Source organism: Heteronotia binoei, chromosome 8 (genome assembly GCF_032191835.1).
Source record: "Heteronotia binoei isolate CCM8104 ecotype False Entrance Well chromosome 8, APGP_CSIRO_Hbin_v1, whole genome shotgun sequence".
Lineage (NCBI taxonomy): Eukaryota > Metazoa > Chordata > Lepidosauria > Squamata > Gekkonidae > Heteronotia > Heteronotia binoei.
In genome coordinates, this window is record NC_083230.1 from 94,614,033 (window position 1) to 94,641,383 (window position 27,351).

The following is a 27,351-nucleotide window of genomic DNA, read 5'->3' on the forward strand; positions in this document are numbered from 1 at the left end:
TTTTGCGCAAATGTGGATAGGATCAGGTTGTGTGACTATAGTCTACATCTCAGCAAGTTATAATGTACTGTTAAGTGAATGATCTGAGGGAGAGGGAAATCTGTGGATTTGTGTGTTCCCTCCTTCCCTGTTTACAATCCAGAGTTGCGGGGAAAGTGCAAACCATAGTTTACCATTGTTGATGTAAGATGAACAAGGAAATAATTCATTAGATCACTTCGCATGTAGGGAGAAGGAAGGTATAGTAGGAAGCATGTGAGCCAGGAATCTCCCAACTTATTTCATTTAGCAGCAAGCCATATTTTGTCATATAGGAACTGAAGCTGATAGTAAGCCTCGTCCTAAGTGTCTGCAGGGCTTTTTTTGGGTGGGAGCACACAGGAGCAGAGCTCCACTTGGGCTGGCCAGGACTCTGGCTGGCACATTGAGGAAGGCACAGGGAGGCATCTTTAAATGCCTCCTCAATCGCTTCGGCCTTCACCAGCATGCCTGCTGCGGCAGGTGCACTGGGGAAGGCCCAGGGGAGCTCCTGCTGGTCTTTTTCTACCAAAAAAAGCCCTGGTTGTCTGTAGTCAGAAGGAAATTGAGTTCACTGGGTCCTGTCTTCAAAGAAATGGGAGTCCTGCTAGGCAGCAAGTCCTAGAATGGGGCTGCCAAGCTATAAGAACTTGCATCAGCATTTTGCCTTTACACTTGCCTTTCAGCAACACTGGCTTCAGGTTGGGTTGGCTTTTTAAAAGTTGGTGGGTTTCCTCAGAGGTTTACCTGTCTGTAGCTGATGGAGCTGCAGCTAATGGCTTTATTTGGGATGCTCCTGTTGTTTCGAACTAGAGGCCAGGCCTGGGACAGGATCGGTGGAACTCTGTGTGATTCTTCTTCCTTTTCAATTGAGCACAACTTTCTGTTCTGATCAACAGCAAGCCTGGCCCAGTGGTGCCCAGCAAATCCTGCTTCCTCCCGCTTGGCAACAGCTGACTGGAGTCGCCACCCACACCTCAGTCCAGCATGCTACCGTCATCCCTGAGACCATGGCAGGGACCCAGCCGCTGACAGATTGGAGGTAAGCAGGAAAGCCTGTTCATAGGCATGAGGTGCTTGCCCTGAGATAGCTCGGTACCTGATATTTTCTAATACTACAAACTGTGGCTGTGAGCTAATAGCCATTGCACACTGGCTCCATTGTTTACCTAGCATTTTGTACTGGTTATCGTCTTGCATTTGACAGACAGTCATTCATTAGCAGCAGCACTGGAGGGGGACCACAGGTTTCACTCCTGGGTATTTTAGCACTCAGACGGGTGTGAGGAAATCTCTTTTAGCCAAATGCAACTTTGCTGTGGGCCCTTCTGCTTGCTTAGCTACAGGGCCAGACTGGGACATCAGAACAGTCCTGATACAAGCAGAGCCAAGCAGCCCAGTCGGCTTAGACCTAGACTGCTGCAATGATGGCTAGAGTTATAGCCTTCGCCCATTACTATTTTTGCCAGCATCATCATCCCGTCTGTCTTGCTCACTCTCCCTATGGCAAGTTGGATGCTCTTTCTTCTTTACGCTCCCTGACTCTGCCTTATTACTGACAAAGGCTGTGCAGGGAAAAGGGTATGGAATCTGTCATTCAGCTTCTTCGAATAGGAAAGGAAGGAAACTCAGTATTATGCAGAGGAAATTCTATTGTACAGGAGCTTCTAATTCTTAGAATCTTCTAATTCTTAGAATCTCTGATTGTCAAGACTGTGTGGCTAAGTAGTGACATGTCTGGTGGAGAAAGTATACTCCTTTTTAATTATCTCCCAGAAGGAAAAAACAAAAGTGGCCTTCTTTTCCACAAAGAGGCAGTTTGCAAAGCTAAGTATCCTAATGCCGTGGTCCCCATCCTTTTTGGCACCAGGGACCAGTTTTATTGAAGACAATTTTTCCAGGGATCCGGGGGTGGGGGGGATGGTTTGAGATGATACAATTGTACACTTTATTTCCATTAGTTTGGCATGGTGGTTAAGTGTGCGGACTCTTATCTGGGAGAACTGGGTTTGATTCCCCACTCCTCCACTTGCAGCTGCGGGAATGGCCTTGGGTCAGCCATGGCTCTTGCAGAGCTGTCCTTGAAAGGGCAGCTTTTGGGGAGAGCTCTCTCAGCCCCACCCACCTCACAGAGTGTCTGTTGTGGGAGAGGAAGGTAAAGGAGATTGTGAGCTGCTCTGACTCTGCAATTTGGAGTGGAGAGCAGGGTATAAATCCAATGCCTTCTTTTTTATTATTATTACTACATTATAATATATAATGAAATAATTATACAACTCATGGCCCAGTTGCTAGCAGGCCAGGGACCGGGACCAGTCCATGGCCTGGGGGTTGGGGAACCCCTGTCCTAATATAATGGGTGAAAAGACCATGATTCCTAAGCTATGGGAGAAATCTTGCCTGGGCATGTCTGGCTATGTTCTGTCTCTTTGCTCCCTGAGAGCAGAGCAAGAGTTGAGGGTTTGCATGAGATGAAGAAGGTCTCATCAGCACCAAACACATCTACTGAAAAGACTTCAGAAAATCAACACCATGGCTCACTTTCTGGTTATTCCTCGACAGACATCACAGATGTCCATGTACTGCCCTTGGTATAGACCTCTTCATCATCACCCATCATCTTGAGCTTGAATGAATCAGGGATCTTTTAAGAAGCCATGGATTTCAGTTAGTGTTCCTCTCTATGTAGTGATGTATCAGGTAGTAGGGTGTAGTGGCTAAAGTTTCAGACCAGGACTGGGAGACCAAGATTTAGATCCTCAATCTGTCATGAAGTTTACTGGATGATTGTGAGCCATTCACCCTTTCTCAATCTAATCCAACTTCCAGGATGATTGTGAAGCTGAAACAGAAGAAGGGAGGCTTTTGTATACTGCCCTAATCTCTTTGGAGGAAGGGTTCACCTCCATCATGTAGACATCACAATATCCTTCTGTCTAGGCAGTTGGTTTCTTATAGCCAGTGTGGAACAGAGCCTGATTTCTTGGATCCACACTTTACTCTCTTGGCCTTCAAGAGAAAAATCTGGTATTAATACAGTGGACACAAGATGCAGTCTTTATCTTCCATCGTGCCTGGATCTACTTCCAGCAAGAACAGACCCTTTTTCATCAATAGCTGCTTGTATCCACATTAAAAACAGGTTTGTTATCTGGAACGGATGCTTTTTGGTGTGGTTTGCTATGAAATCATGCAACCCATTGTTCTCGGTTCTTGGATGTGTCCCTCCACTGGGATTTGACACTTTGGGCAGAGGTTGCAAAGGAGCTGACTGAAAAGCTGTTTGCCCTTTCTCATGAGGGATGCCCAGCTGGCACGACTGCTCTCGAGAGGAAGGGTCTGGAGTGCTGTTAACTCACTCCATGGAAATGTAGATTGTTCTCAGAATGCACAACCCAATAGGATGACTACACAGGTGACCACTAAAAAAACATCAGTTACTGGTAAACACCCCGTCTTTTCCTCATTTAATGGGGAGAGGAGCTTGCATGCTTGCTTTTGTGCTGTGCAAAGAAGATCCTTGACTTGGGGGGTGGGGGGATTAATGTGTGAAGTGATCCATCCTTCAGATACAATGTGCATGCATATGCATGCCAACAAGCGCACAACTATCCATGCAAATGGAAATTCTGAAACAGATATGTGTTGTCAAGGCCTATCTGGAGGCTGTTCAGCAGGTTTAGCTTTGCCTGACACACTGATGTGCTACATTTGGTTCGTTGTATCTCTTGCAGCAAGCCGTTAGAAAAGCAACTTGTAGGGTGACTCTTTTCAGTCCATGTATTCGGTAATGCTAAGAGGTTTGTGGAAATTTAAACTAGGAACATCTGCATGTTGATCACCAGACGAAGAATCTGCATTCAAAATGTTATTTTTTTTCCTGTTTTTTGCAGAAATACACATGCGCATGGTAGCCATTACAATCCCATCATGCAACAGCCTGCACTTTTAGCCAGTCACGTCACCCTTCCAGCAGCCCAGCCCTTGAATGTGGGTGTAGCTCATGTCATGAGACAACAGCCGACCAGCACCACCTCCTCTCGGAAGAATAAACAGCACCAGTCATCCGCAAGGTATGCACTGAGGATGGAAGGCAAGGGCATCTTTATATCCTCTGCACTACCCTTCTCCACTGTTTTTCGAGGAGGGAGGGGGAGAGAGACTGGATCACATATGGAACTGCTGCAGCCCTAGCTGAAATCATTTGCTTCCGCTCCCCCATTGCAGAAGCAATGTGACACAGGAGACTGGTATTGTCAGAGCAGTGCCATAAGGGTAGATTTCACCTGCTGAATCAGGAAGTATTCTTTGATGCTCTCGTCACACATTATATACACCCCTCTTGTCTGTATCCAGGGCTTTCTTTTTTTTATAGCAGGACACACAGGATTGCAGTTCCATCTGGCTTGGCATCAGGGTGTGTGGCCTAATATGCAAATACTTCCTGCTGGGCTTTTTCTACAAAAAAAAACCCCTGTGTGAAACAATGGTGATGTCAGGGGGCGTGGCCTAATATGCAAATAAGTTCCTGCTGGGCTTTTTCATCCAAAAAAACCCTGTCTGTTTCAAACATACAAATTTTAAAAATGGGGATAACCCCTCCATGTACAAAACTCTGGGCTTCTTGGAGGAAAGGTGGGATAGAAATAAAGGAATGAAAGAAATGAACACAGATACTCTTGACAGGGAGCCCTGATTGGCTGTCACTTAGAACAAGGCAGGCAACTGTTCTGTTGGCAGCAGAGGATAAGAATCTCAATAATGGGTTTAAATTACAAGCTGAAAGGTCCTGGATGGATATTAGGTGGAAAAATTGTAGAGTGGGACTATTTCAGCCGTGGAATTACCTACCTAGGAAGGTGCTGAGCTTCCCATCACTAGCAATCTTCGGACAGTGACTGGACAAAGACTTGTCAGGGATGCTTTAGGCTAATCCTGCATTAAGCAGAGGTTTGGACTAGGTGGCCTGAATTTCCCCTTGTAACTCTTAAGGCCCTGTTCACATAGCATGTTGAGTCTGTGTTAAACTGACCCGGTTCTATTCCGAATATCTTTGTTCCAGATATTATTGATCAGACTGCCATACTATAATTCAAATCACTCCGCAGTGAAACCGTCTTCTGCCGTCCACACAATGGCACCATGCAGTTCTTTTTTTCTCCACTTTTATGCACACTATGTGCGTAGGTTAAAACATGATTATGCAGTTATGCGCATATCACTAAGTAGTTAAAAAAAATGGCGACCATAAACCGGATGTCCGAGGCTCTTTTTGCTCCGGGACAGCCTTCAGACATCCGGAAGTTGGTCAAGAACTATCCAGACAGGGAAACTACGAGGTGAAACTGGAGAACTCAAAAAACACTGCAAAGGAGCAGGTAACAAAATACACTGGTTCCAAGAAGGATTAGGGGGGGCTACTACGAGTTAATACTGGGAGGCAGATGTTGCTGTCTGATCAGCCACTTTTAATCTGGTATGAAACAGCAGTGACAACTGATTATACTGTGCATCTGAACAGTCCCAATGAGTCCTGATTTCAGGTTTGGATTTGCAGAAATTAACTAGGAGAAAAGTTTTAGTAAACTCTAGATACATCTATAAAACAAATTTGCCTACGGGTAGTCAGTCATGCTCTTATGGCGAGTATGTGCCTTAATTTTACAACATCTATTGTTCACTAAAGCTCTGTTGCTGCAAACCCATCTTGGTGTGAACTTGGATGTCTCTTTCCCATTCCTCTGCCTACTCCTGTTACAGCTGTTGGGTCACCTTTTTGAGTGCCTGATTGGGAGGGAAGGACACAGCAGGCAGAGAATAAGTGGGGTTGAGGCATTTATTTCCCTGTGACCCAGAATTTCTCTAATGTGGCTTCAGTATCAAAGTGTTAGCATGCTCCATCTGCATTGTAAAAGGTTCTGCTCTGTTTCCCATGAGGAAGTTGGAAAGCTACTCCAATAGAAGTCCCTGCAATTGGACTTGTTTAAACCCATTAAAGTGATGTCTTGGCAAAATTAGAGGATATTGAACCACTTTTAAAAGCCTATTGTTTCTGCTTCGGTGACTATATGTACAGAACAGATTGGGTTAAATATAGACTGTCTGATGGTGTAGGATGGCATATAGTCTTCATGCCTTGTGCTTGAAATTACATTCAAGTGTCGCAAATGCAGCAACGAATTACACCAATTACTGCAAATTAATGGCGTTTGGAAGTTACCATTATCCTGCTGAGATGTGTGAATCTTGTTCGGCTTATGCCATCTAATTCTTGGTTCTTCCTGTGCTTCAAACTGGAGTGGGAGAGTTGACTGGGAATATGGATAGGACAGAATTTTCAGGAAGAAGGATGTGGATTCCAGTTCCACAAAATGCTACTCTGATATCTTCAATTTTGTACGTAGGGAAATGAGATTCTTCATCCAAATTGTGATGCTGCATGCATTGCGATAGCATGGCTTCATATTATTGGTGGCTCAGTGGTAGCCTCTGCTTGGCATGCAGAAGGTTCCTGGTTTGATCCCTGGCATCTCCAGTTGAAAGGACCAGGTAATAGGTGATGTGAAAGACCCTTGCCTGAGAGCTGCTGGCAGTCTGTGTAGGCAGTACTGACATTGCTGGACCAGTGGTCTGTGTCAGTAAGAAGACAGCTTCTTGTGTCCATCTGTGAATATGACCTGAGTGGTGTTAACAATGGTGATGGCAGCTCAGCCAAACAATGTGATATATTGAGGCTAACAAAGCTGATTTATTAAGAGGGATTTACCAGGATCCAAGCCAGTATATCTGGCAAATCATTCTTCAGCCTCATCTACTGGCTAAGTAAAATGGGGGAGGATCTCTTAACATCACAGTACCTTCAAAGATAGTGCTGCTCTGCTGGTCCAATACCCCCTTTCTTTAAGTAGGTAATAAAGAGTAGAAACATCCCCTGAAAAATGTTTCCTCTAAGCTGAACTAGTGTGAGCTAGATTATAGTTTTTTAGCCTTCAGATCACACATTTTTGGCCAATTCTGCACTTGACCTTTAATCCTGGTTCAGCCCTGTCCCCAACTGAGATTTTACACTAGAATCATAGACATATAGACTCATACGGTTGGTTTCTATGATTCTAGTGTAGAATACCAGTTGGAGGACAGGGCTGAACCAGGATTAAAGGTCTAGTGCAGAACTGGCCTTTGTTTGTCTTGGCTTGGGAAGGGTGGCCCCAGAGCAAACTAATATATGCAGTAGTCAAATTGCTCACTCACAGCTTTAATGCCAGTAGCTCACAAAGTAGAATTTTTACTCATAAGACTCCACAGCTTAGAGGGTGTATTTCCCGATTCATTTTCTTCTCCTCCAGCTGTCAGACATGTTTAGTAGAAAGGGTTCCTCAACTTTTTCAAGTAGGTTTTCTAGCTACTGAGGTTTCTGGAAGCCTCTGGATCTGGTCCCCTTTGACACCATGGCCTTTGTCTTTATCAGTTATCGGGGGCCAGACTTCTGTTCCAGAGAACATCCTGGTATGTTCAAGAGATTTGTTGCAACACCTATCAAAAGCTGTCTTGTCATGAGAAAATTTGATTTCTTTCCAAAGATGTCTGTTTTTTCCATTGTGCAGCTGTGGTGTGGTTTAAACTCTTAACAGAGGAGTGACAGTGTGGAAACATTAGTGATGAGTGACACATGAATTTGCCTTATGCTGAATCAGACCATTGGTCTATCTAGGTCAGTTTTATCTACTCAGGCTGGCAGTGGCTGTCCAGGGTCTGAGGCAGAGATCTTTCATATCACTTTCTACTTGGTCTTTTTTAACTGGAGATGCCAGGGATTGAACCTGGGACCTTCTGCATGCCAAGCAGAGACTCCACCACTGAGCCACAGCACCTTCCCATAAATAACTTTTCTTCCTCAGCCCCACATCATTTTCTGAAAATCCTTCCTCCCACATATGTTTCTTCTCTCCTCTACTGGAATCCACCTTTCATGTTTGCTTTTCCCTAAAATTAAAAGTTGGATTGATTCAGGTCCTGAAATTCCCCATAGCATGGCTGTTCTCTGACTTTCCAGGCTATCTTCCATCTATTATGTGCACATTATTATGCTACTGAAAACTGACTTGCAAGAATTTTGTGCTAAAACTAGAAAGTGTGGAGGAGGGCTTTGACTGGATGTGTGGAAAGACCCCACCATTTTGTCCTCTTTCCTCAAACAGAATACTTGCAAGAAGGGAACCAGTGTGCACATGAGGGATCTCCAAATGAAATACTTGCAAGAAGAGGATCATTGTGCACATGGACAATATTGTAGAGGGGAAGGTTGCAAACTATTGAATGCCACTGTGCAAAAAACCCAAACAAACTGTGCTCTGGAATTCCTTTCTGAGAGGAGAAATCATTAGAGGGTTGGCTACCTCCTTTCTCTAACCATTTGCTCTGCAGACCCAAAGCCAAGTTCTGACACAATGCGTAATTGCACAAGCAAAGTGTCTGGCCATGCTATGACCTGGCTCTCTAACTTGGTTCCTCCCAAGTGGGTGTTGAGGCACATTGTCAGGTCAGATGGTTGAACCATTTGCATTGCTATGCTGTGCCTCTTTAGCAAGTGGAATTTAATCGACATATCTGTCAAAACATCAACTTTAATGAACGCTGCGTTCCTCAAATAGCAGGGCAAAGAGGAATCGAAATGGATCTGCACATTGTAAAATGGAAACATATGCATTTCTTTGGCCATCCTGGCACAGGCCAGAAAGGACCGGTGAAGAATTTACAACCAGCCCCAAAACTGCTGTTTAGAAATCTTTCTTGTTTCTCTACTGTCCTTCTTTTGTTTATTCTGGGTCCCTTCCCAGCTCTCTTTGCCTACATGAAATGCAGAACATAGGCTGTGACAGTCTGGCCAGCCAATAAAATGGGAGAACAGATTCTCCCACCACATTTTGGCATACCAAACATCCCCCTTCCCACTAGTGCACAGTATTTACTCAAGACAGTAGGAAATCCTTGCAGAATGTGCAAGTCCTGTGGCGTGTGCTTTGCATTACTATAGCCAAATGAGTGGTGTGCTTCTGTTGGAGAGGAGAATATTCCATATTCCTCATTGGTATTCAACAAGCATCACGAATGCTACTACGCAGTCATTTGTTATGCAAAGGACTCGGTGCAGTGTGATATGTCCATAATTCCCTCCCTTTGATACATTCCAGCTAGTCCTTTGTTAGCTTTTAAACCGAACTGAAAATTCAGACAAAGCCCGGCAGTAGAATGCTGTCACTGGAGCCAACACTTTGCTTGCTTTTGACTCATGTTATGTTCTGCTAGTATGGGGGCCAAAGCAATGGAAAAGTCCCAGATTCTCAAACTGGGACACAGGCCAACCTGTGGAGATGTGAGCAATAGCGAGGAGCAGAATTGAATGCGCTCCTAAATCTCTTCCACCTCTCAGACTTGGATTTTGACGTGTGTAAAGATCGGCCCGGAAGTATTGCTAAGGTGGGTCTGGGCCCAATGGAGCATTTCTGAGAGGCAGAAGGACTCCCCATCTTCCAAATGCAACTTTCTCACCTTTCCCCTTCCCACAGAAGCCACCAATACTCCCTGAAATGTTCTGTTGGATCCAAGACATGTCTCTTACCAATTCTCCATCTATGTCATCTAAAATCTTCTACTTCATGATAAACTTCCCTTCTTCTTTTTTGCGGTGAAAGTTGACATTCCCAAGTGTGTTCGTATGTTTGTAAAAAATCTCCTGTCTTCTAGGCTTTAACATATTTTCTTGCTGCCGCTTCATATAATTTGTTTTTCCAATCTTCTGCTTTTTTTTTCTTTTCTTTATGCAGCGTTAGAAGGAAGGACTCCTTTTGTTTGCCAAGACAAATGGTCCCATGTTCCAAATGAGATGTGGGTTCCATTGAAAATAACATAGGGCGGAGAAATGACATTAGCATTTGCATGTGAATCTGAACGTGGATGTCACTCCTTTGAGCCCCAGTGTGATTTTCAGTGGCATGTGCATTTCAACAAAGGGGATATTCTCCATCTCCCCCTGCCCGTACCTTTGCAGACAGTTTTGTAACTTTCTGTCAAGGGTCCCAATAATTGCTACAGGGAAGTAGGGGGCTAAAGTATTTTGAAATGTTCCCAACCCCCCAGTTCGGCTCAGCACTGTACATTTTAGACTCCAAGCTATGTTTGGACACAGACATGAATACCGGTGTGCAGGATGAGCCCTAGGTTGGCCAGGCATTACAAAACATCTCAATTAGACAGGCCTGGTGTGAATACTAGGCACCTGGCCTTCTGTCCTTGCCCAGCCACCAGAACAGTCCCTTTTGCCTGCCACCCTTCCCAGAAGCAGCCAATGAACTCAGGGACCTTGAGCTGGAGAACAAATACCCTTAACAGTTATGGATTCTGCTGCCCACAGTGATAATGCTGGCCCTAACTCAGTGACTGCTTTGGAAAGGCAGAGTTTTTTTAATCTTGACCATATTTTTTCAAGCCCAGTATTAAAAGTGACTCATGAACCCTCTCCAATCTACCCATCTCCCTAGTCCCCGGTATGCTGGCATATAGACTGCTGCTGTCAGCACCACCTTCTGTGGAGAAGCCAGAAGGAACAGTCGTCCTTAACTCCTCCCAACCTTGCCCCTCTTTACAAGTAGCACAGCTGGCAGGATGTGTCCCGCAGGACTTCCTGACCTCTTGTGAGAGTCAGCTACTCTTTTGGCTGTTCTGGCAGGAAGTGACCAAAAATGGGGACAGAAGTCTTGCAAAAAAAGAAAGGCTTGCATGAGGTCAGGAAGTGGCAGGGCACAGCTTGCTCTACTGTTTTTAAAGTGAGGCTGGGGAAGCAGTGATTGTTTCCTATGACTCTTGATCCGGGGCAGCAGGCCAGCTGGCTGGCTCCTGGGCAGTAAGAAGGGAAGCTGTCTCCCACCAGACTCTTGAGTGCCCTCATTACAGAGTTAGCCTTGATTTTACTACAGCGCTCAGCAGGGCTTTTTTTTTGTAGAAAAAGCCCAGCAGGAACTCATTTGCATATTAGGCCACACCCCCTGGTGTCACCAGTGTTTCGCACAGGGCTTTTTTGTAGAAAAAGCCCAGCAAGAACTCATTGGCATATTAGGCCACACCCCCTGGTGCCAAGCCAGCTGGAACTGCATTCCTGCTCAAAGAAAGCCCTGGTGCTCAGCCTGTCCCTATGTTTGGAGTGCACATGGGACCAGAAGGGAAGTACTGTACTGCTAAAAGGAATGCCAGTGTAGGCTCCCCCTGGTTAAAATCTTCCTGAAGCGGTTCTCTGGAATAGCCACATGTGGGTTTTCTAAATAAAAAATAGATTAAAACATAGGTTCATTGCAATCATATTTTTTTTAAAAAAAATCAATTAGCAAAGAGGAGCCTACTCCAATAGTACCTGAAGACCAACACGATTTCCAGGGTGTAAGCTTTCGAGAGTCAAAACTCCCTCCATTCACATCGATTCTTGAAAGATTATACTCTGGAAATTTTGTTGGTCTTTAAGAAGAAGAATAAGATATTGGATTTATATCCCGCCCTCCACTCCGAAGAGTCTCAGAGCGGCTCACAATCTCCTTTACCTTCCTCCCCCACAACAGACACCCTGTGAGGTGGGTGGGGCTAAGAGAGCTCTTACAGCAGCTGCCCTTTCAGGGACAACCTCTGCCAGGGCTATGGCTAACCCAAGGCCATGCTAGCAGGTGCAAGTGGAGGAGTGGGGAATCAAACCCGGTTCTCCCAGATAAGAGTCCGCACACTTAACCACTACACCAAACTGGCTCTTTAAACTGCTGGAGGACTCAAATCTTGCTCTTCTACTTCAGAACACCTGAAACAAAGTTAGGGTTGTCAGACCCCCGATCCAAATGGGGTTTCCCTTGATTTTGGAAATTCCAATCTGCTGCTGGCCAGCAAGGGAAGCCCCACCTCCAAACAGCCTCATCCTGTGTCAATGTTGTCACAGAAGTGATGTCATCACACTAGCATGTCACACAGTGGACACTAGCATTTTGGCCAAAACTATATGGTAACCATAGAGACCAATTAATTTTTTTGGTCTTAAAGGTGCCACAGGACTCAGACTTTGTTCTGCTGTAAAGTAAAACACCTTAGCAATTTCTGTGGTAACCACAGAGTTTTAGACCATTGCCATGTGACATGCCCAGCATAATGATGTTACTTCTGTGTGATGTCATTGTGCTGACAATGTCATGCACAGCAACATCACCGTTGCTCTCCCCACTCCTGGAAGGTTCTCTCCCCCACCGGCCAGGTAAAAAGACAAAGAATGCATCCCGACATGGAATCATATGCCCTGAGCATCTCATTTCCTGTTTTGCAGAAACATGTCCAGCTTCGAGGTGTCCTCCTCTCAAACGATCAGCTCCCCGCAGAGATCTAAGCGAGTGAAGGAGAACACCCCTCCCCGCTGTGCCATGGTGCATAACAGCCCTGCTTGCAGCACCTCGGTCACATGTGGGTGGGGTGATGGGGCTTCCAGTACCACGCGGGAGCGGCAGCGACAGACAATAGTCATTCCTGACACGCCCAGCCCTGCCGTGAGTGTTATCACCATCAGCAGTGACACTGATGAGGAGGAGGAGCAGAAACATGCACCGACCAGGTGAGAAGACATTGCTTACATTTCCCAAAGTGTGGGTGGAAGGATGCGTGTGTGTTGGTGCAAGCATGGAAATGATAGGTTCAGAACTGTGGCACTATCACTTAGTGTGTTGCCAGCAGCCCATAATTTCTGTTCCCTGTTTTCCTCAAAATGCTGGTGCACGACTGTTTCCCCATTCATTTTCAATGGAAAGAACAAATCTGAACACCTCCATATGCCCCTGGGAACACATGGGGACCTCTGGACTAGAGCAATGAAACCTTGGGTCGGATCTGTCCATAATCTTTCCCACTCAGTTTTGTCTAATTCTCCTCCTTACTACAGCCCCCATTCCACAGGCCTTTTGCCTATGGAAGTCCCAAGAATCTCAGTACGGCTTCTTCCTTCCTTCCTTCCTTCCTTCCTTCCTTCCTTCCTTCCTTCCTTCCTTCCTTCCTTCCTTCCTTCCTTCCTTCCTTCCTTCCTTCCTTCCTTCCTTCCTTCCTTCCTTCCTTCCATGGGGTGGGCAAAGGAGATCTCTTCCCTTTTTCAAAAGCAGAAAAGTTAGTCAGATTCCAGCCCTTCAAAGTTTTGTAAGATTTTGTTTGGTCATTTATAGCTGGTGGTTGGCATTCCTTCTGCACAGACTTGGTGGGGTATGGGGGGAGTAGGTCTAAATAGAAAGGAAGAACAAACAAGCCTTTATTTATTTAAACATTTATTTAGAAAACTACAATTACTTGAAATTCTCTGAGCATCTAGCTTTTTAACTGTTCTGCAGCTCCTACAGTATCAGAGCTCAGGTTGGAATATGTCCAAATACACCATGAACTGGGTGAGGTGGAGAAGCCTATTTGATGGTAATTAGTGATCATTAGGAGTGGCACCTCCCTCTCCCTCCATATGCACTCCAGAAATAATCTGGGAGTATGAATTTCCTGGATGTTCTCTGGAAAATTAACCTGGATTCCGGATTGGAAGGAGCCAGGTCAGGCCAATAGGTCCTGGCACACAGTAATGAGAAGCCTTCCAAGAGATGGATTTTGTGCGGGGGAGGGAGGGGAATCAGGTTTCATGATAACGATGTTTACAGGCTGCGTTTCTTCCAGCTCTGTACTTTTCATGATGCAAATGCCAGTGTGATACAGGAAGAAAGTTTCCTATATAAAAATATAAATCAACAGTATCTATTGTTGCCAAATATAATCCTTTTTGTAAAAGTCTGCAGCCGTAAAATACGCTTGCTAGGAAACCAGTCCCTTTGAATTTTTGTAATTCCATTCAGTATCGAGGTATAGGAGAAAGTATATATGTGCACATGATTATGAGATACGTGAGTTATCTCATAAAGTACTAGAAGAAACAGCATTACCTTTGTGAGGAAGCTGACTGTATTTTAATTCACCAGTTTTACGTATGCATTTTATATAGCTGTTTTTAAATCGATAGATATTTATAAAGATTGTCAGATCTTCTTCGTGGTCTCTGTGCTTCACACCCATGGGATAGAGCACCTGCGCCGATCCCTGAATCGCTATCTGAAAAGCCCGGGATTTGTCTGCGCTCGGCGCCAATGGGCATGCACAGGAGTCCCAGTATGTATGCTCACCGGCGCCAGCGCAGGGATCCTGCCAGTTCCTTTCTGACCACTGCGCGGAGAGGTTTACCTTTCGGTCCCCGGTCAGTGAGATATCGGTTTTTTGCCTTTACTCGTTGTATATAGCCCGTTTGTTGTTTTCTTAGAGTAGATAGATAGTTAGATCGTTAGTTTAAAAAAAAAAAAGTTTGTGTGTGTTTGTTGAACTGCCCTTCAGGGCCTTTCCCCCTGTTTGTTTTCCCCCAAAAGTTTTTTTCCCTTCAGAGGACTCTGAGTGGGTTTTTTGGCGATTGGCGTCTATGGAAAGACGTTGGGGGTTTTTCAAACGCTGCCGCTCTTGTGGGAAGAAGATTGCCCCCCCAGACGGCCATTCTCTGTGCCTTCTCTGCTTGGGTGAAGCGCACCGTGTGGAGTCCTGCCCACACTGTCTCCGCTTCTCCAAGCAAACACGGAAGAACCGGGTGGTGTGGATTTCGGCGGCTTTGACTGAGTCGGCACTCCGCCCTCAGAGATCGGCATCAGGCCCATCGGCATCAACCATGGCAGACACCCCGGCCCCGACGGTCACATCGGCCGATGTTACCCCGATCGTGACCGAAATGCCGATAGAGCGAGGCTCCTCCACAAAATGATCCCATAAGGGATCAGTGGACACACCCGCCAAGAAGCGTCGGGATGACTCGGGGATCCGAGCATCCGATTCGAAGAAGGCCAAATCCAAGGAGAAGCCGAAGAGGCCCCGCACTCCATCGCCTTCTCATGACGCTTCGGCACCGATGACCTCTGCTCCGCCGAGGAAGATCCTGGCGTCCCCGTGCCACAGCCCATCAGCATCGAGAGGCAGTACTCAACAGCCCCGTCTCTCATTGTCTGAGCAGGAGATCGACCTCACCCAGCGATTCTTATCATCCCGGTCGTGGCGTTGCAGCGGGAGCGGTTCGATCTCGGAAGTGGAGGCTTCGGCTCCGATGGACCCGTCTCCCCCGATGGAGCCCAGAGGCAGACGGGAGCTAGAGCCCTCTATGGCACCATGCCATTTCCCACCGCTACCATCGTGGGAGCAGCGTCAGTGGCCGCCCACCTACACATATCCCTACCCTCCTTACCAGTGGTATCCACCGAGGCATCCTGCATGTCGAGGCTGTTGCACCATTCCCGAAGGCCATCGGTATCAATCCCTCCGGAGAGGCGCACCACTCCAGCAGCTGAGACTCGTCGGCGACCATCGACGTCGATCCGCTCACCGATTCGGGAATCGACGCCGATCCTCTCTGAGCACTCCGTACTTCGGGAGTCTTCTTCATCGGACTCAGAGAGTGGTACCAACGCCCAGGAAGGTGCTTTGGAGCCTTTGCCAGGTTCCCAGACGGCCAAAGATCTTCCTATTTCATCGGAGGATCTGAAGTCCTATGGCGACCTGGTGAAGAGAATGGCAACCTCCCTCTCCCTGCCTGTGACGCAACTACAACCCGTCGTGGATGATAATGTCTTTGACATTATGCAAAGGGACACATCCACAGCAATCGCTTTGCCAGTCACCAAAGTGATTCTGCAGGCAATGAAGGAGCCCTGGAAGAAACCATCTTCAACTCCAGTGTCATCCAGAAGGCTGGACCATATGTACAGGGTCCAGGAGACGGGGGCTGAGTTCCTTTTCACCCATCCGAAACCAAACTCAGTGGTCGTCTCTTCTTCCTCCAAGGCACAGAAGGTCCACTCATCCCCACCAGACAAGGAGGGAAAGAAGCTGGACAACATGGGGAGAAACGTTTATTCTGCAAGGGCCCTAGGAGTAAAGGGTATCTAATTATGCGGCTTGCATGGCTAGATACCAGTACTCTGTATGGGAACAACTCACCCCTCTCCTTTCTTCCCTGAGCGAGGACAAAAAGGCTGCTGCCAGGAAGCTGCAGAAGGAAGGCTTTGCTGTGGCCAAACAGCAATTGGCTGCAGCAAAGCACATGGTGGACGTGTCGGCAAAGGCAATCACATCCGCTGTGTGCATTCGTCGGCACTCCTGGTTACGATCAACAGCCCTGCAGCAGGACACTAGGGCTTTTGTCGAGGACTTGCCCTTCGAAGGGGATGGCCTGTTTAGCACCACCACAGACAGTGCACTGCAGGAAATCGATAAGAGCCTCAAGACCTCCAGGAACCTGGGTGTGCAGGCATGGGAACATCTCAACCCTCTCCTTTCACTGCAAGAAATCGATAAGAGCCTCAAGACCTCCAGGAACCTGGGTGTGCAGGCCACCTCCAGTGCTCCTAAGGCGAAGCAGTGGCCCAAACCATGGGCCAAAAAGCCTTACCAAAAGTTTTCGCCCGAACAGCAATGGCGACCTCGCTCCACCCAGCCTGACAGACCATCGTACTCAGGCAACAACAGGAACCGCTATGGTCCTCAGACCACTGGCAAGTCTAAGGGTGCTCGCCCTCAAAAGTAGGGCCTTTGACTTTCTTGTGGCACGCGTCATCGCCCCCACTTCAGCATCTATCCGCCTCCGCCCTTTCCTACCGGCCTGGGAGTTGATCTCTACAGGCAGGTGGGCTCTGTCCATCATAAAAGAGGGCTACAAAATAGAGTTTGTGCAGATTCCGAACCAATCCGTGGTGATTACCACTCCCCCTTCCCCACCTCTGCTGGCGGAGGTGAACAACCTCCTACATAAACAAGCCATAGAGAGAGTTCCGGCGGAGGCCAGGACGGGAGGTTTTTACTCTCATTACTTCCTGGTCCCCAAGAGGGACGGGGGCTTAAGACCAATTATGGATCTTCGGAATCTGAACAAATTCATTCTGTACCAGAAGTTCAGAATGGCCACACTGCAAACAATCCTGCCCCTCATCAACCAAGGGGACTGGATGGCGACCCTGGACCTCAAGGATGCCTACTTCCATGTCAGCATCCAACCAGTGTTCAGACGTTTCCTCAGGTTTGCAGTGGGTTCCCAGCACTTCCAGTTCAAAGCCCTTCCGTTCGGCCTGTCCACTGCACCTCGGGTGTTTACGAAGATGATGAGCGTTGTGGCTGCCCATCTCCGTCTCCAGGGAGTTGTCGTTTTTCCATACATCGACGACTGGCTGCTTGTGGCGAAGTCGAGGGAAAGTTTGTCAACGCACATTGCTATCACTCTACGTCTTCTCGACACCTTGGGGTTGCAGGTCAAGTTGGAGAAATCCCATCTTACTCCGTCAAGGACAGTGCAGTTCATAGGGGCTTTGCTGGATTCGGACCAGCATCGTGCATACCTGCCTTCGCAGAGGGCAAAGGACATTGTCGGTCTGGTACAACTGCTTCAGAGGCGAAAGTGGGGCACAGCACAGCAGCTTCAGTGGATGCTGGGGCTGATGGTGGCGATGACAAGCGTGCTACTTTTCGTGAAACTGAGAATGAGAGGCCTACAGTTGTGGTTTCTTTACCAGTTTCGTCCACTCAGAGACTCACCTTGAAAGAGGTTCACTATCCCATCAGGGACTCTTCAGTCGCTACAGTGGTGGGAGTCAGAGAACAACATCTGCCAGGGAGCTCCCTTCCATCAGCCAACTCCCACTGTGACTATCACCACAGATGCTTCCTTGTGGGGTTGGGGGGCCTGTGTGTGGGGGGGGCCAGTGGCCGCCAAAACTGACTCAGTTCCACATAAACTACCTGGAACTACTGGCGGTTCACTTTGCCCTGCGCTCTTTCCGTCCTCTAGTGGCAGGGAAGACTGTAGCGCTGCTTATGGACAATACCACTCCCTCTGCTACATCAACAGGCGGGGGGGACAGTGTCTCGTCGGCTCTGCGCATTGGCGATGGATCTCTGGTTGGAGTGTCTCCAGTACGACATCTTCGTGAAGGCGGCACATCTTCCGGGGGTCCTCAACATTCAGGCAGACTCCCTCAGCAGAGGTGGGGCTTCCCCAAACGAGTGGGAACTGCAGTGGTGTTTTCTGAAGCCTGTATTCCAGCTTTGGGGGTACCCGCAGCTGGATGTCTTTGCCACGGCCGAGAACAAGAAATGCCCCAGGTTCTGTTTCAGAGGGGGAGCAGATCCAGCATCTCTGGGAGATGGGCTCCTGCTTCCTTGGGAGGGCTGGTTTCTCTACATGTTCCCGCCTCTGCTGTTGTTGATGAAGGTGGTCAACAAAATAGCAAGGGAAAGACCATGCTGCATCCTGGTGACTCCCTGGTGGCTTTGCCAGAACTGGTTTTCGATCCTGCTCCAACTCTCAAGGAGGGTCTTCTACCAGTTCCCAGCAGAATTGGACCTTCTGTCGGCTCAGGGGGGGGCATGTATTCCATCCCAATGTGCCCCAGCTGAAGCTGACAGCATGGTTCATCGACCAGTAGGGTTCTCTGACAGGGTCCAGCAAGTTCTTATGAACAGCAGAAAACCGTCCACCCGCGCTTCCTATGACAGGAAGTGGCGGAAATTTTCTAAGTTTTTAGTTGACCCTTCGGTCTCACCTAGCAAGGTGGGATTGGCGAAAATTTTTGATTTTTTGCTGTCACTAGTGGATGCGGGCCTGGTTTTCTCCTCCATTAAAGTTTATTTGGCAGCAATATCTGCCTTCCATGATCCGGTGGAGGGGTACTCTGTTTTCGCACACTCTCAGTCCAAAAGATTTTTGAAGGGGTTGTTTAGGCTGCACCCACCGTCAAGATCGCCCCCTCAGTTGTGGGACTTGACTTTAGTGCTGGACAAACTAACTCGGTGCCCCTTTGAGCCGATGGCCACGTGCTCTTTGCAGCTCTTGACATGGAAGACTGCATTTTTGGTTGCCATCACATCAGCACGTCGTGTTGGGGAGCTCACAGTGATGCAGTGTGATTACCCTTATCTTGTTTTTAGAGAGGCTGGGGTTTCCCTGGCTCCGGACATTAGTTTTCTTCCAAAGGTGGTCTCTCAGTTCCACCTCAATTTAGAAGTTTGGTTGCCCACTTTTTACCCTAGCCCTTCCTCGGACGAGGAACGTAGGTTGCATGCTCTGGACGTTAAGCGTGCTTTACTGTTTTATTTGAAACGTTCAAAGGTTTTTCGTAAGGACAAGCAGCTTTTTGTTTCGTATGCTGCTCCCAAGATAGGTTCCAGGATTTCGTCTCAGAGGCTCTCAAAATGGCTCACTGAGACAATTAAACTCTGTTATTTGTTGGCGAAGAAGCCATTACCTGGACCTGTTCGTGGACACTCCACAAGAGCGATGGCCACGTCGGTGGCGTTCCTGAAAGGCGTGTCCCTTTCTGATGTCTGCAAGGCTGCCACCTGGTCTTCTCCGCATGCCTTCATGAAGCACTACATGCTGGATGTGCATGCTCAGCAGAGGACTCGGTTGGGAACGGCGATGTTGCAAGCCGTTTCTTCTGGTTGACCGTCTTCCCGCCTCCAGGTATGTCTTGCTTGCTAATCTCCCATGGGTGTGAAGCACAGAGACCACGAAGAAGATAGACAGGTTGCTTACCTGTAACTGTAGATCTTCGAGTGGTCATCTGTGCATTCACACTACCCGCCCTCCTTCCCCACTGCTGATGGTCTCCCTCCAGTAGGGGCGGTCAGGAAGGAACTGGCGGGATCCCCACGCTGGCACCGGTGAGCATGCGTACTGGGATGCCTGCGCATGCCTATTGGCGCCGAGCGCGGAAAAATCCCAGGCTTTTCAGATATCGATTCAGGGATCGGCGCAGGCGCACTATCCCATGGGTGTGAATGCACAGATGACCACTCGAAGATCTACAGTTACAGGTAAGCAACCTGTCTTTCTTATGGATAGAAAAACAGTGGGACACACTTAACTTCTAAATAAAAAGGAACCAGAAGGGCTTCAAGAATAATATTATGCAAGCCTGCCATCTAATGGAGACAGTTTTTAGCATGATAAGAGAAATACAAAAGCTTTAAACTGGAAAAGGCATTTTCTTTAAATTTTATATTAGACAAATTTAAAAGACTAGCAAAGTACTGAGTTTAATATATCCCAAAATAAACAAGTATTCAGATTCCAGTGATGCATATTAGAAGCTGTAGTTAACATTTGCTCTTTTGAAGATAGTCTTGCTTCACTGTATTTCCATTTTGAAACCACAATGATTACAGGTCATCTTTTAGAAAAAAAAATTCAAAAACCATGTAAGACCTTTTATGGATTAACTCAAATTAGTAAGCAAGCTTTCAAATGCCCCAGAATCCTTCACCAGCTGGAAGTACAGATCAATAACAAAAAGAAAAGAGTAAGGATGACTCAGGCTATGAAAGTTAAGTCTCCGCTTAGCAGGGTGTCCAGGTTTTAAAATGGTATATGGGAGGTATTGCATATTAAATGGAATTGGATGAAACCAGTTGCAAAATCCATTTCAAGTTGTACCAAAGAATATAGGGAGAAAGAAGCAAAAATACGTTTCCCTTTCTGTGAAAACGCAAATAGCAGCAGTTCCTTGAGAGTCTACCCAAGCACTAATCAGATCATACCTTACAAGGTAGAGAGCATAAGCAGAGAAGCATCTTGTCTTTAGATAAATGCAGGTGATACCGACTTACATGTACATGTTGGTTTCATGTTCTAACAAGCCAATTGTGTCCCTACAGCACCAAGTATAGGATAGTGTAGGGTCCAAACATACAAGGCACTGGGAGAGATGCATAGCTGAATTTTATTATTTGCTTCATTTAAAGCCCACTTTAAGAATATAAGAACATAAGAGAAGCTATGTTGGATCAGACCATTGGCCCATCCAGTCCAACACTGTGTCACACAGTAGCCAAAACACAGGTGCCATCAGGAGGTCCACTAGAAAGGCCAGAACTCCATATGGCCTACTTCTGTTGCCCGCAGACACTAAGAATATAAAGCCACCCCAAGACATAGTGTTCCATTTATACCTTGTGGCTAATAGTCACTGATGGACCTCTGCTCCATATGTTTATCCAATCCCCTCTCAAAGATGTCTCTGCTTGTAGCTGCCACCACTTCCTGTGGCAGTGAATTCCACATGTTAATTACTCTTTGGGTGAAGGAGTACTTCCTCATCTTTGTCCTAAATGTACTTCTCATTAATTTCATTGCATACCCATGCATTCTTTCTCCCCAGTGGGGACCCAATCCTCACAACTTGGAGTCATTTCACACATGACACTTAAAATGGTATGAGTGTTATCTCTTAAACATGTAAAATTTGAATGCAGCAAAGAAATTTTTGCAAACAGGTAATCTTACGGATACATTATTCAAGGCAGTGTGATTGACTTGAAGCATTTCGTTGAATAGTCACACAGGACACAACTTGATGCATGTACGGTATGTTCAATAAAATACAAACTTCAGGATCAGGCAATTTCAGTTTTCCTCTGGACCATGCTGGGATGGAAGAAGGAGTTTAACCCTTCAACCCTCATTTAGTTTCATCAAGTCAAAACTATTTTCATAATTAGTATTTTAGGGGGGGAGAGAGGGAGAGTTTCCTTCACCCAGTTCCCTCCATCGATTGCACGAGAGAGATACAGAGAAAGCAGTTTTAAAACCAACAACATTTTATTCAAGATCTGAGCTTTTTGCCTTGCTACAGAGAGATAGAGAGCATGTGTTTTGTTGGCTTATTATGCCAGGCCTCTCCTGGGTGCAACTGGATTTGCTTCCCGCTTTTCACTGTAGTCACACCTTCATGATCCAGAAGAGGAATAACAACAACCAGGATTAGGCTGAGAGTGTGTCCAGACCAAGTTCACCCAGCACATTTCCTTTGGGGGGGTTTCACATTCCACATTTTCTTTTGATTTCCTTTGATTGATTGGGGATTTTGAATTAGACTTGGTCTGACTGCTATACATAGCTGTCTCTCTATTCTTGTACTGCCACATAGGAGTTGTAGTTGTTTCTCTGGGGAAGACTATAGTTTTGTAGACAAACACATAGCCTCAGTCTGTGTCATGGTTCCTTCATATGTTCTTGACCAACACATGAAGCAATTTATGTAGAAAAACTCACAATGCCCAGCCATTTCATGTTTTCCTCTGGGTCTTAGGCTCAAAGCATTAACCATGTGATTTCTGTAATGAATGTCAATAAATCAAAAGTAGGTTTGCAACTTACGGATGCACACCTGAACAGCATACTCAAGATTGCTACAGCACAGCATTGTCTCCAGTTTTTGATGCAATATTCAGAGAAAGAGGTGTCAGTTATCAAGGACTGTTAAACAAAATATTGCAAGCATGCCAATATTTTAAGCATGCTTTATTTTAATAATTGTTTTTGTCTGGGCCCTTTATGTATATCTCCACTACCTGGCATTGCATTTTATGACACATATGGCTCAGCCCGACAAGGTCTCATTTATGTCAAATCCGGCCCTCATAACAAATGAGTTCAACACCCCTTCTCTTCCATCTTTGCATGTCCCTGATGCAAACTGAGGCTGCAGTAGCCTACAGTTTTGTGGATGTGTGATCTTTGTCAATTCTGTGTCTAGCAAAAGTCAGGTTGCCAACTCCAGTTTGGAACATTCCTGGAGAGTTGGGGGCAAAGTCTGGGGAGGATGTTTTTTTGAGAGAGAAGGGAGGTCAGCAGAGGAGTTATGCAATACAGTCCACCCTCCAAAGCTGCCATTTTCTCCAGGGGAACGAATCTCTGCATTCTGGAAATCAGTGGTAATTCCAGGAGATCATCAAGTATCACATGGAAGTTGACAACCCCTAGATCAGTGACAGGGGATTGATTTGCCAGCATAAATCTGGTTGGAGAGGTGGAAAGAGACACAAGTGTGGAGGGAGGAGATAAGTCCTAAATAAACAGACATATTCATATTCCTTTAGTTACCCTTAGCATCGGCCTGTGGGTGTGTGGCGCCCCAGGCAGGCTCCCTGGCTGTCACACCACCACCACCACCCCCCGCCATGGTCATCCTCCTTCCATTCACAGCACTGCAAGACAGTGCTGCACTCCGTCCCCTCCCCCCCCTGCTGAGGCTGACTCTTACCCCGCCCCGGCCTCCCTCTTTCCCTTCGCAGTGCTGCTTTGCAGTGCCATTCTCCATTGCCCACTCCCCCAGGCTGATCCTTACCCCCCTGCCACCCCCGCAGCTGCTGCAGCTGCCCTCCTCCCCTTTGCGGTGCTGCAAGCCAGCGCCACGCTCTGTCACCCCCTCCCCCAGCTGAGCCAAGGCTGGTCCTTACCGGCTTCGATGCGGCTAGCACAGCTTCTAATCCTTTGAAGGGCCTGCAGGAGGAGAGTTCGCTCCCCCTCCTTCCCAGAACCCAAAGTGAGGGGGAGCAAAGTCTCCTCTCGTGGGTCCTTCAAAGGATTAGAAGCCGCGCCAGCGGCATCAAAGCCAGTAAGGACCAGCCTCAGCTCAGGGGGTGGGGACAGTGTGGCGCTGGCTTGCAGCACTGCAAAGGGAGGGAGGGAGGGAGGTGGCAGCGGCGGGAGGAAGAGGCAGGCAGGCAAACTAGGCGTTTGCCATGGGCACCATGAGGGGGGAGCCCAATTCGGCACCCCCCACCTCCTGGCGCCCTAGGCAACTGCCAAGTTTGCCTAGTGGGCAAGCCAGCCCTGGTTACACTAATGCTTCTGTTCTTGTTACTAACCTTTTTTTTTTTGTGAGCTTATTCCTGAGCCTCAGGTTATGTTAGCCACAAGATACTTGGCCCTCATCTAGTTTATCACTGGTATTTCTCTCTTCAGAAGTGTCTCCACTTCAGATAAAAGCCTTGCCCGCCCCCCCGCCCCCGAAAACTGAGCAACTGCAGTATTTATTCATAGGATCATATAGGCCAATCCACCCCTCAGATGATTTTTTTGTGCCGTCTCAAAATACATTTTAGAGCAACAAAAGAACCAGCTCTACACTATTTTGTGAGAATTCATCGAAAATCCTACTTGCGCCACAGAATGGCTGCCATATGTCAGCAAAGTTCACGGTGTGGCACAGGACAGCTTCATGACAAAACTTTGGATTAGTAATTGACTGCAAATTAGGGCACAGCAGATCACACATAACTGCAGACTCAGTTTGCCTAAGACCATGCAGGTAAAGGAGATACCTGCTTTCTCTGTTTAAAGCTGCATCCCATGGTATTATTCCAAAGGAAAAGAAAATATTTGCCCTTTAAAAAAAAGCAGTAAAATACTAATAACAACATGGTGACCCTGGTCTGAAACCAAGTGTAGCTTGAAGGGTTAAATATCTCCTCCCTTTCCCACTGGCCTCAAGACAAATTGAGGCTGCATAACTCTACATATTTGCATTTTATAGATGGATAGAGTGCAGTATTCATTGATGATTTTATTTTAATTGGGTTTTTTTTAAGTTGTATTTTTATTTTTTGTACTTTTTTATTTATTTTGGGGGGTGTATTTTTATATGCACATGTGTGTGTGTCTTTGCATGCATACTTGGAAGTCATGGTGACCTCTGGTGACTGACCCCTACTGGCGGCATGCAGGATAGTCAGAGAGGTGGCTGAATAAAAGCTGCCCTGTCTCCAGGCTCTGGTATTCCAAGGAGGTCTCCCATCTAAGTACTTGACAGCATTGGTTCTGCTTAGCTTCTGAGATCTGATGAGATGAAGCTTGCCTGGGCTATCCAGATCAGGGAGTTTTTGTTGTTATTAGTTCTAGTTTGTGGCAGAATTTGAATGAGCATGATTAAATATTGCTGTGACCAATGGCATATATTTGCATTATAAATTTAAAGTGGTGCAAAGATCATTCCTTTACCCCAGGAATATGAGAATCATTTTTCTATGACAGAGCAAAGTATTCTTATCTATGAGATATTTCTAAGGGAACTCTCAACTAACCAACATTTCCAGGATTTTCTGGTAAAGCCTATGATTTTAAAACTAGTTTAAAATCATTATAAGCATGAGGTATACATAAGCCCAAATGTCTACCCCATAATGCCACTTGTGTTGAAGGAACATTAAAACAATGCAAATGGAGGTATTTAGGAACAGAAAGAAGCACGTAATGAAATAAATAGTACTGAGGAGATTCAAGAAAACTCGTCTTGGATTCTACAGGGTATTTTTTCCCTGCTGAGGTGGCTTCTGCCAACATATCTAATTACCAAGCTCTTTATACAGTATCCATTTCTTCTCATCATTTTTATTAAATTATAGTTGCCATAACAACATAATGCAGTCATCACAATATTGCTGCTATTTTCTGTAGTGAAGCCTAGGTGCCATCAAGAAGACCTGCAAGATTCGCATGTAAGATCCCATTCCCTCCCCTGCCCCCCATTGGCTCACCCTCAGTTCAAAAAATGTATTTATTTACTTACTTTATTTATCCTACTGCATGCTCAAGTGAAAAGTCTCCATTATAAAAATATGGCATATATATTGCTTTGTTTTATTGTATTGTATTGTTGTGGTTTTAGTTTGTAAGTTTTAATTGTTTTAGCCTTTGTTGTTATCCACCTTGAGCCTGTTCGCGGAATATAAATTAACAAAAATATAAATAAATAAATAAATAAATAAATAAATAATCAATGTTTTCTTTAATATGTCTTTGATACATTCTGTACAGGTTGGGATGCGTGATGTAGTCTGAATTTGCATGTGGTAATTTGTGTGAAATTTTGATTCTTTAATTTTCAGAACCTGGTATTTTGCGATGAAATGGCAAAGTAGCTATGTTGAAAGGTGGAAAAGAACAGCACAATCTCTTGATGCAGAAGAAAATCAGTGTGTTTAGCTTGGAGTAATGCAAAGAGTATGGGAAGAGCGAAGCAGTGTAATAATTATGCCCATGCATTTTTTTTATAACAGCAAAATTAATCCTCATTACAATGATTGATGGGGAAAAACCTTATAGTGACTACCCGTTTGCTTATTCTGCATATAAAAATTCTTCCTCCCACACTAGAAATTGTTCTTAACTCCCCAGTCTGACCCACACACCTTTGACTTTTGAGGCAGGACATGATACAGCTATGCATGTTATAGAGACATTACATAAAGAAACCTTCCATACTATGCATAACCTCTATTGCAGGTGTGGCCAAACTTGCTTAACGTAAGAGCCACACAGAATAAACACCAGATGTTTGAGAGCGGCAAGACATGTACGTCAAGGTTTGAGAGAAGGAAGGGAGGAAGGCAAATAGATGGGGGAGGAAGGAGGGAGAGAGAGCTGGAAAGAAAGCAACTTTAAATGCATTTTCCAAGCTGCTGGCTGGCTTGGCTCAGATAAGTGATTTAAAGAAACAAATGCCTTCTCTAGGTTGGCCAAGAGGGTGAGCCACACAATATGTGTGAAAGAGCCGCAGTTTGGCCACCCCTGCTCTGTTGTGTCTGCAGTTAAAAGCCAAAGACCAGGGTGAATATGCAGGCTGAGGGGAGGGGAGTGGCAGGGGGAGGAGACAGATGACAATTTTTTCTGCCTCTCCCAAAATATAAAAATGTGAGGGCACCCAATGAAATCAATGTGCAGTAGATTCAGGGCAGATAATTGAAAATACTTAATATAGTGTATAATTAACTTGTGGAACTCACTGTCACAGGATTTGGTGATGACTGTTAGCTTAAAAGGCTTTAAAGGGGAGCTATACAGATCCATAGAAGAGGGTCCATCAGCTGCTATTAGTCATGATGGCATAATGGAATCTCTGTTTTCTGATAAAGTATGCTTCTGAGTTCTGCTTGCCTCAAAAGCAGCACCAGGAGAGGCTTTGGACTTCTAGTTGGCCACTGTAGAAACAGGATGCTGGATTAAATGGACCATTGGCCTCATCTAGCAAGGCTTTTATGATCTTATAAAACCACAGGGGGGGAAAGCCCAAGCTGGCATTTGCGTACCAGGACACGTGGAAACCATACATATTTTTATTTTACAGCCCCCTGTCTAAGCAAAGGAAGAACGTCATCAGCTGTGTGACTGTGCATGATTCCCCCTACTCCGATTCCTCTGGCAACAACAGTCCCTATGCAGTGCAACACCGTGGAGGAAACAACAACGGGAACAACTATGATACGAAAGGAGCGCCAGAAACACATTGCAATGGCAATCCCCGGACGATCATTGTACCACCTCTAAAAACACAGGCCAGCAAGGTGTTAGTCGAGTGTGATAGCTTGGCACCAGGTAAGTTCAGTGTCGCCTGAAGAGAAATAAACAAATTGCAAATGAAAGAATCCATTTAATTC

At 46.2% G+C, this 27,351-nt stretch overlaps 1 protein-coding gene across 2 annotated transcripts in view; it reads left to right on the forward strand.

The window, feature by feature from the left end:
* The window catches only part of HIPK2 (homeodomain interacting protein kinase 2), a 241,329-nt gene that overhangs the window by 206,319 nt on the left and 7,659 nt on the right, over positions 1–27,351 (forward strand). For both annotated transcript variants that reach the window (XM_060245646.1, XM_060245647.1), the window contains exons 10-13: positions 918–1,060; positions 3,912–4,091; positions 12,368–12,649; positions 27,042–27,289. In XM_060245646.1, coding sequence (XP_060101629.1) covers positions 918–1,060; positions 3,912–4,091; positions 12,368–12,649; positions 27,042–27,289 — 853 coding nt within the window. The remainder of the gene's footprint in view (positions 1–917; positions 1,061–3,911; positions 4,092–12,367; positions 12,650–27,041; positions 27,290–27,351) is intronic.